A 14,553-nucleotide genomic window follows, 5' to 3' on the forward strand; every position below is an offset into this window, starting at 1 on the left:
TATCCGTTTGAAGCAAGCCTGGGCATTAACGAGTTAATAAGTCAAAAGTTAAGTTTATTTAACTTATTAAATTAACTCATTTCCTTACAGATTAACTTGAAATGAACGTGTTATTTTTACATTTATGCAATTAAGTTAATTTTGATTTTAAGACCAGAAAAATATTTTTGTAAAATACCGCATTCGATAACAAGTTCATGAAATTTAGAAAAATATAAAAATAAAAATGTCGAAGAATTTTTAGATGAGTCTATAATATTTATCTTAGTATTAAATAATAATAGGGGTCCCACCGATCTCGGGAAAAGTACTCAGCCGTCTTAAGACTATTGAGTAAAAATAGCCATGTCACCCATGAATTACATGTAAATCTACATTACAAAAATAAGTACATATTATCATTATCTAAATAATTCTTAATAATAATTGTACTCTTTTATTATTAGAATTATTCCATAATCTATGATATTATTAAATATTATTAAATAAATTAATTAAATACATATTTTATAACTAAACTATTTTAATGATCTTTATTGTGTATTTGGATAATCTATAAATACTTTATAATTAAATGCAATGTTTATGGGTAGGTATAAAATGAACCGGTTTATATATATTGTCTTATATTTCAAACCGCTTTTTGAAAATGTTCATAGTATTATAGTATTATTAGTATTATGTAGTATTAATGTTCATAGTATTATAGTATTATAGTATTATTAGTATTTATAGTACGAACAAGAAATAATAAATTGTGTAATAGAATTAAAAAACGGATCTTCACCCGAAATTGATGGCATAACGGTTGAAATACTAAAAGAAAATATATCTCCTTGTTTTTTCCATAAAGTATATATTTTATCTTTGTCTTTCATAATCAGTTATACCTGATGTATTTAAATTATCCATAATAACACCAATCTATAAAAAAGGAAATTCTAATTCAATAAATAATTTTTGGCCCATATCTGTAATCTCTAATATAGCAAAAATATTTGAGAAAATAATTAAAAAACAATTAGTTACTTATTTAGAAAATAACAATCTTTTACATTTTTTTCAATATGATTTTCGTCCGGCAAAGGAACTGATCAAGCAATAGCAAAACTAACTAATTTTATTTACAAATCTTTAGTTTATCTAGATCTAGCTAAAGCCTTTGATACAATAGTATCAACAATATCACAACATTTTTATAACTAAATTAAACCAAATAGGCATTTTTGGTGATAATCTAAAATTATTTTCTTCATATTTAACTAACAGAAAAATAAATAAATACTTCAAGTCCTTTTAAACAAATTAAATGTGGAGTCCCTCAAGGTACTGTTATTTCACCAATTTTCTTTAATATACAAATAAATAGAATCCATGAACTTCCCCTTAAAAGTCAAATCATCTGTTATGCGGATGATACTGTAATGCTATGTGAAGCAGACTCATGGGATGAAATATTTGAATTAATAAGTAGAGATCAAAATTAATAAATCAATGGCTGCTCCAAAATAATCTATTTCTTAGTTTTGAGAAAACTCACGTCATTCTTCATGCTTTGACCGAAAATTCAATACCAACAAAAAAATGTATAAACATTCATAATACATTATGCAATATACCAATAGATTGTTCTTGTGAAACAATTGTTATATCTAACTCTGTTAAATACTTAGGAGTTGAAATCTGTAATAAAATGAGGTGGAAAGACCAAATAAATATTCTAAGTAAAAAAGTAAGAAAAAAGATTTATATATTTAGAGATTTGTGTAACATATTAGATTCGACTAAATTGTAGCAAGTTTATTTAACATTAGTAGAATCGGTCATTAACTATGGTATATTTGATTGGGGTAATACGTTCAATAATGTACTAAAAGAATTACAAATCTGTCAAAATCAAATATTGAAAGTGATCTTTAATAAAACACTAAGATACCATACCGAAAATCTTTATAAAGAATTAAAACTACTTCTTATACAAAAACTATATTATAAAACGATCGTTATATTCCTAATATATACCGTATAACATTAATACCAGGTATGCTAAAAACAATTTTTTAATAAATTGGTGGAATAAAACTATTTCAGGTAGACATTTTCAAATAATAGGTACCAAAATAATAAATAAAATTCCTTCTGATATCTTAAATCTTCCACTCAGTTTATTTAAAAAAAAAATTGTTCAATAGTTATTAGATTTAGATGATTCAATATGATAATAGTAGGTAAATTGTTTTAATTTATATTTGTAACATGTATTAATGTAAGAACTCCTGGACCCCCACACGAGTTATCTCAGTGGGGCCCAGTATTCATTGTATGAATTAAAAATTAAATAAATAAAATAAAAATAAATAAATTATTAAATAAGAGAAGAAACTCAAAGCTGATCAACATTTTTTTAGATGATCCTTTTATTGAGATTCAATTGGTATTTTTATTAACTTGTCCTTTGTATTGTTTAGATTTTAGTAAATTTAAATAATATATATTTATTTTAATGTTTTATATCTACTGTATACATTTATTGCCTGTATAATTTTATAGTTACACTTTCAGCTGCAGTAATTATTTTTAGTTTTCATACTCTTATTGAACATTAAAAAGAATACTTTTTTTTTAATTATATTTATCATATGTGATTTGAATGAAAAATTAATAAAAAAACCATACATAAATTAATATAAATTTGACATTTGAGTGCATTAAAATAATCCCAATGAAGATATATATATATATATATATATATATATATATTTCTCTATTCTAATTAGAGTCTAATAAGATTTTTCTGAATTTTCATTATCGTTAATGTTAAATAAAATCTGTTGTTAATCGTCATTATATATATATCACTTATATCTGTGTTTAATGTACATATATTTTTTTTTGTAATTAACTTAACTTATTAATTGAAGTTAACGATATTTTTTAACTTAATTTTTAATTTAATTGATGTAATTCTCATGTGAATTAACTTAACCGAGATAAAAAATAACATTAACTTACCCAGCCTTGGTTTGATGTATATATGTATTATATGACGCATGTATCGTAAACGTGTATAATGTATATTTAATTTGTGTACAACGTTTTTCTTCGTTAGCAATCCCAAGGCCTTAAGTAAAGCATTGAATTTCGTCCTGGTCTGCTTGAGTAGTAGACCACAATCAAAATTGTTCGATTTCGGAATAAGAGCACTGAACCGGTTCCACAATAGCTTGAAAAATCGCGGAGAATTTTTCAAAAATGTAGCAGCCATTGCGCATTTCGGAAAATTCCCCTCGAATTTAATATCGGTAAGTCTCATTCGAATAACGTGAACACTAATCGGCAACCCTGCATATACCGTGCACACGTTCTACGTGTACAGTTGTATTTACCTGCGGTCGCGGAATAAATCATAATTTAATAACAACGAACATTTTGCAGTCTATTGCGGAATACCGGGAATGTACGACGGAACGCGTGAAAGAAGAAGTTACCAATAGCCAACAGTCACCCGTGATCTGCACCCCGACGACAACGTTGGACCCAGACACGAGGTTGGTCGATCAAGTAAAATGTGATTTTGAAAAGCTCGACCGGACTGAAAACGGAAAAAATAGGATTAGGTCGATCATTAACAATTTGTATGTGAACAAAATACGTGAAAAGGTTAGTCACGGTTTGTTCGTACCGCTCATGAACACGTTGTGATCCACGCACTACGAGAATCGTCTGAATTCGCAACACACTTACGTTTCTTTACCGGCGTATCCCGTCCGCGTAGTGTTTCCGCTTTAGGCGATTTTCAGTGTGCGCACATTGCGACCGTGCGCCCTGTTTATGATTTATCATTTCATTCCGTTTCAGAGTGACGAGATAAAAGCCATAATGGGGGAAGAACTCGTTCAGTGGTTCGCGGCTTATTTGGTCGAACACCGTATACAGTTTGAATTTAATTTACATTCATTGTATTTGGACCTGCTGGACCAAATTGGCAACGAGCAACTGAACGTCCTTATCATGGAAAAAACGACGGAGAACATCAGAGTTAGTATCGCGGTTTATCATGGGCGAACAGGGAAAAAAACAGCTTAAAAAATATTACGTTTTATCATTTCAGTCGCTATTGGATAACAACACTCATAATAATAAAGCTTTGCTCAAAAACCTTGGCCATTGGTTGGGTCTTATAACGTTGGCAAAAAATAAGCCTTTACCATTTGACAAAGGCTATCTAAAATCAATAATCTTGAAAGCGTCAGGAGTAGAAGAACTGATGTATACTGTTCCATTTGTCGCAAAAGTACTTGTGTCCTGTGCCAAAAGCCAAGTATGTTTATACATTTATTTCCTCGATTTTTTTACCGTTTATTATTATATTTTATGCAATCGGTAAATTTTTATTTACAATGAGCATACGCGATAATGATGTTTTTTTTTATTTTTGTTAAAATTACGATAGACTTTTGCACCGAAAAGTCCGTGGACTTTGAGTATTTTGAAAACCCTTGCGGATGTTCATAAATTACCGAACATAAAGTTAAATTTGATGTTTGAAGTAGAAGTACTTTGTAAATCATTGAACATTCATCTTGAGGTGAGTTTTTTCTTATAGTAAAGTAAAATTTTGACAGTGTTAACGTTGAGAAAAAGCAACAGCATATTATAAAAAGGCTTTATATTTTTAATACCATTTGAACATTATTTTACAATATATTTTTGAAATTTTATGTCTCGTTCGATAACACTTCAAATTATACACGTATTTCAAACGATAAATTTTTATTAATTTGTGAAAAATGAATATTATTGTTACAAGATAAAAAGTATTATGGTATTCACTTGTATGTTTAGTCGATGTAGTTTTGTTTGAAATAGTCTTATATTCTTATAAACCTGACGACTTACCGTGTTTCGCACGGAACACACTTTGACACTGGAAGATAAAAATCGGTCCAATAGTTTTTGAGTCTAATAATCTCAAATATATAAACACCATCCGTTTATAAATATTTACTAGCTGATTTACCCATCTTCGCCCGTGCTGGTTTTTAATTATTTTTAATAATTGTTTTTATTATTTTATAATACGAAAATTTATCATTTTTACTCAACTAAATACTATCAAATATAAATATTACCTATCAAAATCGGTTAAATAGATACAGATTTCATTGAGGACAAACCGTCGAACCTATAATTTTTATGTATAAGTATTAATATATAATATATAAAAAATATATAATTTCGGACTTTTACAATCATTGTTTGTTAATTCTAAGATTTACTAAAACTCGTTGGTAAAAGCCCGAACTGCTAAAATCATTCGGGGTTTAACCAAGCAATAATATATGTTCTAGGTTTTACCGGTATTCGTACTATTACCATAACATAGTAACATATATATTAGAATTATCTGAAATTATGATATTAAAATAGTACGAAAATGTATAATAGCTTTAATACTTTATAACAATTAGTGCAGACTATCAAAAATATCCCTGTACGGCATCGAGTACGGTACAATGCCCAACATTATACATAAGTGAGGGGTCCTCGTCAGCATTGATGTTTAGTGTTCACTATGCTATTGAATATAGTTGCCTTCACAGTATTTTACTCTGAAACAACTGTTAGTGCTTAAGATTTCGGGTCTCCTGGATACGCTACTGATACTATACTATATGGCTGCATACAAAATGTGTCCAGAAATCCCTTTTTCCACACGAACTGCGTCCCGACGGTATTTAATCTCTAATCTAATATTGCGTCTCGGAAATATTTCACCACTATACACTATTCCAATAATATTTTCCTTCCCATAATTTGAATTAATTAGTTATGTCCCATGGTTAAGTTTATTGTTGTGTTCTTCTACGGTTTTCTTTTTCGACTGTTAGTGTTTGTCTATCGACTAATTCAGCACCATCTTGAGTATGATTTAAAACATTAGTACTTTCTATAATGTAATTTATATAATTTAATTCGATGTGTGACTTAAGAATTTTTCTTTTTTTTTTTACAGAGACTTCAAAATTGAATATGATTTTTCAACGTTTCACGTGTGTTAACGGCATTTTTAAGTCCGTATAAATTTATTATTAAAATATAATGTTAATTAATTCGAAGAAAAATAAAATAAACGTGTTAATATAGTGTACCACATAAATATTATAATTATTATAATTTAATTTGTGAAACAACTGTTCATTACAGATAGCAATCTGCCATTTATAGTTATAATATTCAAATAATACCTGTTCAAAGTTAAGTTTACCTCCAATTCATAAGAAATTGAAGTTTTAATAATTATTTAATATCCATATGTACTAAAATAATTATATCAACAAATAATTATATTTACAAAGTATTTAAAAAACTATAGACATATAAATTATAAGAATAATTAATAATCATTTCACAGAATTATTTTATTGTTTTTTTCTAAACATTATATATAATAAGGCTTAATATAATTTAAAGTATTTAAATAAATATAATAATTTCTCATAAATTAAACAATTAAAATTAATTTCATGAAAATCTATTTACTGTATGAACACTGAATACTTTATAAAAATTGTCCGTAATTTAGTTTCATTCGTGGAAAAATTATTGAGAATTTAAAAATTTACCTTTATTCAGTTTCAAATAAAATACATTTCTGAACTGTAAAGCAGCTGAATAAAGAAAATTAATGAGAGTCTTGAGCTACCGGTCTAAAATATATATATACTTACCTATCAAATCTAATAAAAAAATCATTAAAAATAATTTGTGTCTACACAACTAGTATTATATTGATAACCAATATATATGTATTATTATAGGCTGCATCCGAGTTGCGGTTAGAGACGATTTTTGAGATAAGGACATATAACAGTTGCGTTCACGCGAATTGTAGGTAATATCCTAGTTGCGGTCATATAACTATTACTTATCTGTAAAGTTTGTAAATAAAACAAATACAATTGTACAGTGGTGTATATATAACTTTTGTATGAGGGAGATCAATTGCAAACAAATTATTATGAAAAAAAAATTCCTAAACCGAAGGACTTGCACATTCAAAATAATAAATTATAAAATATACATTGAATGTATCAAAATAATAATTTACAATAAGTCCTTGAAATATTTTTTTGTTTCCTTATAATTTCCTTACATTAAGAATACTATTTTATACAATTTTTAAAAGACCTATGGGGGGATTTGACCTCCCACATCGCCCCTTGTATACGCCCCTGCAATAGTAGTATAATCACGAACTAGATGATCACCAATCAATGGTACGGCAAAAGGTCAGTTACAGTGTTAAACGTAAAGCAGTGGAGCAATTGAGCGAGCATCCCTCCAAATTTTTTTATTCTGAAATTGCACGTACAATACTCAGTGTACTGGGGTCAAAATTGCATTATATTGATTAGAAAAAATATACACACTGCAAGAATGAATGTTCACCCGAAATTGCCGTGTGACTTTTCACAATTACTACTGTGATTTCAAACCTACACAATAAACATAGTGTAGACAGCCCTAAGCCCTAAGCCTGTTTATAAAATGGAAAGGAAAATGTTGAAACTTTTTTTTAAATAAAATAGCATGGTATATACCATATATACTAGATATATATTTTGAGTGACCGCAACTAGTATGTAACATTTTTTGTTGGGTGACCGCAACTAGTTTACAACGTTATTATACAGGTATACCTGTATATTTCATTATACTATAACTAACATATATTACTTACTGTATTTTTTTAAAATTTTATTGGGTAGCATTTATTTTTTGTAATTCCAATTGTAACATGAATTTATATAAAGCTGCATATGCATGAATTTCCAATTGCACATACTCACATCATATTCATCCGACTAAAATTTTAACATTTTTATCAAAACTGAATAAAATATATCTTGAATATTTATTATTCAAGTAAGTACAATAGGAACATTAAGATTAAGAAATATAATGGAACATTATTATATTATAAAAATACACAAGTATCAAGCAGGTATAAAATTTAAAATCTATATTATTTGGTTAATAAATTATAGAAATGTGAAGATTCTAATATAATTAACTAAACCAAAATAATATTGATAACTGAAAAATATCTTAAAACTCAATAAATTTGACATTAATCATTCAATATCAATAATTTTCTTGAGTACATATCCCATTGACTTAACTATTGTTTTTAAAATCCAAATAAGTTAAAATTTATTTATTTTTTTTTAATAAACATTCCTTTAGTACTTGTAGAGGGGTATCAGAGACAAGGACTGTAACCGAACCGAAAATAACCGGTTATAAAACCGGGAGCCTTGTGTTAGTTGTGAACCGAAACCTCAATTGAAACCATTTTTTTCAAGTGTTAAAAAAACCTAACCAAAAACGGAACCTAATTTTTAAAGTTTGATTTATTTCGGTTTATTTTGGTTATAATTTTTTATTTGTAAGAAAATTTATTAAAGAAATTATACTATTTGTTTGACGTTTACAGTATTATTTATTATTTAATTTATATTTTCCAAGAATATTTTACAGTGTGCATAATGGAAAATATTACAATTATATTAATTTCCTGCAATTCAGTCTATACGAACTATTTTTCAAAGAGTTAAAAGAAATGAAGTACCTATATAATTAATAATATATTAATAATTGATTATGGCTCATAAACTGTAATATAGCTAGGCATTACCGAGTACTACTGCGTTTTACCGTTTGTTTCTTGATAAACGGATTTCAATTAATTTATTGTTCTGGTGTTACTAACAAATGTGAATGCGGAGTAGATGCGGAAAATAATTCCGAACACCATAGGCTAATAAAACGTAAATTAATAAGAAAAGTCACTTACTGCGTTTTACGATTATACATCCGTAAATGCGGCATTGTGCGCATAAACAGTATCTATACACGTGCGTCGTCAGAACTTGGAACAATTAACATATTTCGTAAATCAGATAAAAACACACGACAATTATACAATTACACAGCATATACAACCAGCGAAACGTGATGAAACGCAACGATTAAACGAATTTTATTTATTTGTGTTATTGCATTATTATGTTACGGCCGATTGGAAGTATTAAAAAAGAAAAAAAAGTACAAGGTTATATCAGCAGCGGTAAACGTTACCAATTGTATGATGACGTTTTAATAAAAGCGTGCACGTGTATACAATTAAAAGGGGGGAAAAAAAGAGTCAAATACATAATCTGTCTTCCGTTTGTATGAATTATTTTTATCGTTACGTACTTGGATACAAATTGTCTATTTCTTTTCTTTGTCTAGATTATAATAATATAATAGATTATAACCCTTTATTTTAAATTGTAATTAGTGAGGTGCCCACCAAACGTTTTGTGTGATAAAAATTACCGATGTCTTTATCTATTTACAATTAGATGTAACAAGCTGTTATTACTAACAGCCAAAAGGCGTTACGAGTGTTTTCATACGGGGCTTCGTAAATCCTAAGAGCCTACTATTATAATATTATAATTATCCTAGGCCCTGTATACGATTAATGAAACGACTCGGTGTTGCGCTCCTATTCTCTGCAGGGCGTTTACAGTTGGGTCATTTTAGTTAGACCATTTAGGTCATTTAGACCATAACGCAGTTCGGTGAACGGCTCTAGTTTGGTTTTTTGGTCCGTTAACAGTTGAATAGCTTAAAAACTGGCTCTCCGTAGTAACTAAATCCCTAACTTATAGAACAACATCGTAACATACAATGTTTTACCGATGACGTACTATATTTTATAACCTGTACAACTATAACGAGTTACGTTCGGCATCGCGCAACTCTAGTACGCAATTATCTTTTCGAATTGACTTTAAATAGATTTTTCAATGCAAACAGTAAAAGAAAGATTTTTTTTTTCTCTAACAATTTATTTCACGTTTTACCGAATGTTATATTGTTTATGGTTGCGTATATAATACATTCGCCGTCCTACCGTCTGTATGTGTAGGTTAGTGTTTGTTATATCTGTGTAGAACTGTCTAAAAACAGCTCTAATTTATTACGACTTTCGAATGTTTCTGCGCGATAATGTTGTTTTATATTAAAACGCGCTGTTTTCTTGTACCTTCGGATCCATTTTGCGAGAAATGTACTTTTATGTATTTAAAATAACGATAATTGGTCTTTATAAATGGCATATTTACTTTGTCGAAACTCATAACGGAAGAACTACAATACTGTGTACACACGTACATCTTTATTTGCAGAAGAACGGCTTGGAATGACTCGATATACAGCATTTGCTATACGTAAATATTAAAAATTATTATTATTATTATTATTATTATTATTATTATTATTATTATTATTATAGTAATAGATATTTGTTAGCGACAAAATGTATACAATTTTTATTAAATGAAAAATATCGAAATTATTAAATTTTCAAAAAACTTTTTCTTGAAATACATATAGATCATGAAAATTTGCTATTTAAAAATTGTAAAATTAAATATTAAATTAAAAAAAAAAAAAATTATTTCGAGCACTCAAACGTAAGTTTTTTTTTTTTCTATAGAATTTAATATAGACTATACAAAACACATAGCGAGATCACTAAAATCTCCGAAACACGCAACGCTGGATGCAAATAATTCGAAAAGCAAATTACATTACTTCGCAGTACCTAACTCAAAGTGATGTAAAATTACCATCGCCATGAATTGCATTGATAACCAGGCCGCTACAATTGAGTTTTTGAGTAGGGAAACGTTAATTTCGAGGAAATAAGTACTTATATAATATGGTATGTTAGTTTATATATTGTATTATATTATATGAGTTTATAAAATATTATTATATTATGCGTCTAAAATAAATTGTTGAAAGTTACCAGAGTAGTAAAAATAAGAAATAGAAAAACGAAGGATTCCCTAAGAGATAGCATTTTTTCCAGAGACTTTCCACATGGTATATATATATATATATATATATATATATATATATATATATAGTGCTGATGCTGTACATAAATATTACCTTTCTATATCTTATGTATAACATGTATATACATCGGGAGCAAAAGATTTTTCCTATTTCCCGGGTGGACAATTACGACATCATGTTGGTTATTGCAACTCTGTAAAAATCATCGTTTCCTTTAAGGTATCCCGATATTTTTCCGTATAATCGTCGAAAAAAAAACTTTATCTAAAAAAATGAGTATAAAGTAACGTTATTACGCTTATTTCTCTACCGTTTATTTCCGATCGGTTTTTTCATCTTTAATATACATATATATATATATATATATATAAATATAATATATGTGTGAGCAAATGTGTGTGTGTGCGTGCATGCATGTGAGGGTGGGTAGATGGATGTTCATATATATATGTATAAGAGATTTTTTTTTTCATCATTTTGTATTTTTTATTTTTAAATCCAGCTCGCGCACAACAACTGGGATCCGTTCCAGCGTAAAGATTTATTTTCAGGGGTTGCACGGTCGGCTGGGCAATCGCGGCCGATGGCTAGATACATACGACGATTGGAAATCGAAAAAAGAAAAAAAGATGGTTAAGGGACGGCTAGGGGAGGGTTCGCCTTTGGCATATAAGATGACGATGATGGAAAAGCCAGAGATTTTTATATAAATAAATATATATATATAAATATTTTTATTTTTTTTTCATTCTTTCACCTTGGATAAGCGAACATTTTTTGAATGGCAATTCCGCAAGAACGATGACTCAAGAATAAATATTACAAAAAAAAAAAAGAACAAAATACCAGTGAACTGATATAAAAATATAGAATTAATATCTCGAAATAGAAAAAAAACAGGAATTTGGTAAAACTTTCTTTATTTTATTCCGGCTTAAATATATAGTATATAAGTACATATTATTGTTTTTTTTTCCCTCAGAATAAAAGCAGAAACCGCATTTTGTAAGTATTCTAACGATTTGTATAGAAGTACATTAAAGCATTGTTGTATGATACGGTTTTCAATTTCGGGTTGTAAGAATTAAGTTTTTATTCATTTTAATACTTTAACGGTTTTTATGTATGCTTGGAAAAGTAACCAAGAGAATTCCGAAATGTGTCGACATAAAAAATTACTTAGAGATTTTAAACATTTCGAACAAAATATATTTCAGGTGCAAGTACACATCGTAGAGTGTGTAAATTATTTGCCATTGTTTCCCAATACAATTCTGATAGTCAATGAATAAATTAAAAATAAACATTTACTCATGTTGCGCTCAGCTTCTAATATTAATCACTAATATGATAATATTATCATTTGCGTAAAGCTTTTGCTCGACATGGAAATTATAATGTATACAACGTGACAAGCAGTGAAATAGATTCGATTTTACAAAGTTCCTCCTAGTGCCAGTAAACCCAGAAATTGAATAATATATTATGATCCGACCCTTTTATGTGCATAGAAACGGCAAAGATTAAAGTGTATAATTAATACGGTCCGCAAATGTTATTTTTGGGAGGGACGGAAAAAAAAGAAGAAAAAAAGAATGAGATTACATTGATGTGCCTACGGTTAACGGTATACTACATGGAGCCGATGGTTAATGTCCGTTGTTTCTGATAATACACGAGCGGAAACAAGTGAAAAAAATTGATATTGTCACCGCGAACACCGCGTTTATAATAAGATATGATCAGGCGGAAGTAGCTGAAATGGATAAAGAATCGAAAAATAAAGCCATATGTTGTACGTTGTACGTAGGTTAAGTTACGTTTTTATATTTATCAGTACGATAAATATAAAAACATACCTTATGTAGTGAAATTATACGCGCATACAGAACGATTAATTTCACTTACATCTATAAGTACTAGAACATTTGTCATCAGTACGATCATAAACCTTTTAAACGGAAATCCGTGCTACGACATGCCTTCGCTTTCACGCAATTGCAAAAATAATAATAATAAAGCCATCGCGAGCACGTCCGTTTAGAAAAGCCCAAAACCAATTAATATATAAGGAGCTAATGTTACTGTATTATCTGCACACGTGCGTATTATTCCTTCATTTCCCTAGGTGTACGTAGTATTGTTCATACACACAAACGCACACACGGCATGGCGCGCAGAAAACCAAAACGATGAGATCAATTGGTCCTGTGCATACGGAATGACATTTGTTCTTTCGATCGAATCGGTGCAAGCGTTTTTGCGTTCGTCATCAAGACGTGTTTATCCCAATGCATATCGGAAATCTTAGTTTTATATATAAAATATTTACATATTGAAATATAATTGTTCGTCTAGATGACGACTAAAAGAAAACAACTACAGTTTTCGACTTGGACACTATGAGTTCAAACACGAACCAACGGGTCATCTTACGTCGGCAGAACGATCGGATTCGGCGCAACCCTTTGCCGGGAAGCGAGCGGGTGGAAGAGGGAAGGAGAGGAGAGTAGTGGAACGGGAAAAATTCCACCATCATTTGTTGCACTCGAAATAACACGTAAACGGTCGTATCGTGTTCGCGGGGCGGAAGCGCACGGGAAGTCGCGTACGTTTATATTTTTTAATGACATTATCGAATGAAAACAATTTCGCCAAACCCCTTCTGGAAGCCCCGCCGAGTAGATTTATCCACTTGACGGGTGGCCGTTGGATATAAAATATAAATAATGTTCTAGCCGTACTCGTGTCGACGGTGGCGGCGCCAACTATGCTCAGCTGGAACCGGCGGACGAAGAGCGAAAAACGATTCGGTTAGAAATCGATTTGCACGTATCTCGGGGGCACCCCCGCCTCCCTTGGGACTAAGCTAACTATTACAAATCCGAGTATTATGATATGTTGATATATTAATAATTATTATAAAATATCGTCAATCGTCATTGATGAATACGGTACCTATTTCATACATTTTTTTATAAATAAATAACTCATTTTTGTTGTTAATTATATGCAGTGCATATTTTTACTAGTTAACTAGGCGACATAAATATCGTCCAGTGATTATACTTAGTCGATAGTATATTAAAAGATCGGGTGAAATAATGCGAAACAAACGTGTAATACTATAATCGTATTATGGTATTATACATTGACTATTTTGAAAAAAAACATTTTTTGTCGCCCAGTGAAAATTTCTTATAAAATGCATTGATTATATGTGTATACCTATATTTTCAAAATGGTTTCAGGTTAAAATTTATATCAATATATCTACTTATCGACTTATCGAGGTTTAAAATTATTAAGGTTTTCGAGTTACCAAGGTTTTTGAAAAAAAAATCGACTTAAAGAGTTTTTAAAATGTATGTATGCATTAAAGTTTCTAAGTAGCAACTGGCAATCAGTGTTGGTGCTAGGTGTTCGTGCCAATTCCCCTGTCTAAATGCATGTTTGTATATTTGTTCGTGTCGATTCTTATCGCGCGATAAGATCGTTTACTATGTGTGATTGTTGTAATGAATGTTACCATTTTCGTGCGATGCATAGCGGTGCGTTGCGTATCCGCAGCCATCGTCGGCATGTCCGTGAAGTTGGCCCTTCAACATTGTTAAAATATTTTGAAAATTA

The 14,553-nt window shown here is 29.5% G+C and overlaps 1 protein-coding gene across 1 annotated transcript; it reads left to right on the plus strand.

Moving 5' to 3' along the window:
* Positions 1-3,109: 3,109 nt before the first annotated feature.
* Positions 3,110-6,082, plus strand: LOC112681609 (CCR4-NOT transcription complex subunit 1-like; the record flags this gene model as incomplete). Its single annotated transcript, XM_025551856.1, has 6 exons — positions 3,110-3,302; positions 3,436-3,660; positions 3,859-4,038; positions 4,112-4,321; positions 4,454-4,588; positions 6,017-6,082. Coding segments are annotated over 6 exons (958 nt in total), but the record flags the coding sequence as incomplete, so codon positions are not given.
* Between the last annotated feature and the right edge of the window lie 8,471 nt (positions 6,083-14,553).

This window comes from Sipha flava, unplaced genomic scaffold (genome assembly GCF_003268045.1).
Source record: "Sipha flava isolate LNK unplaced genomic scaffold, YSA_version1 19317_pilon_pilon, whole genome shotgun sequence".
Classification (NCBI taxonomy): Eukaryota; Metazoa; Arthropoda; class Insecta; order Hemiptera; family Aphididae; genus Sipha; species Sipha flava.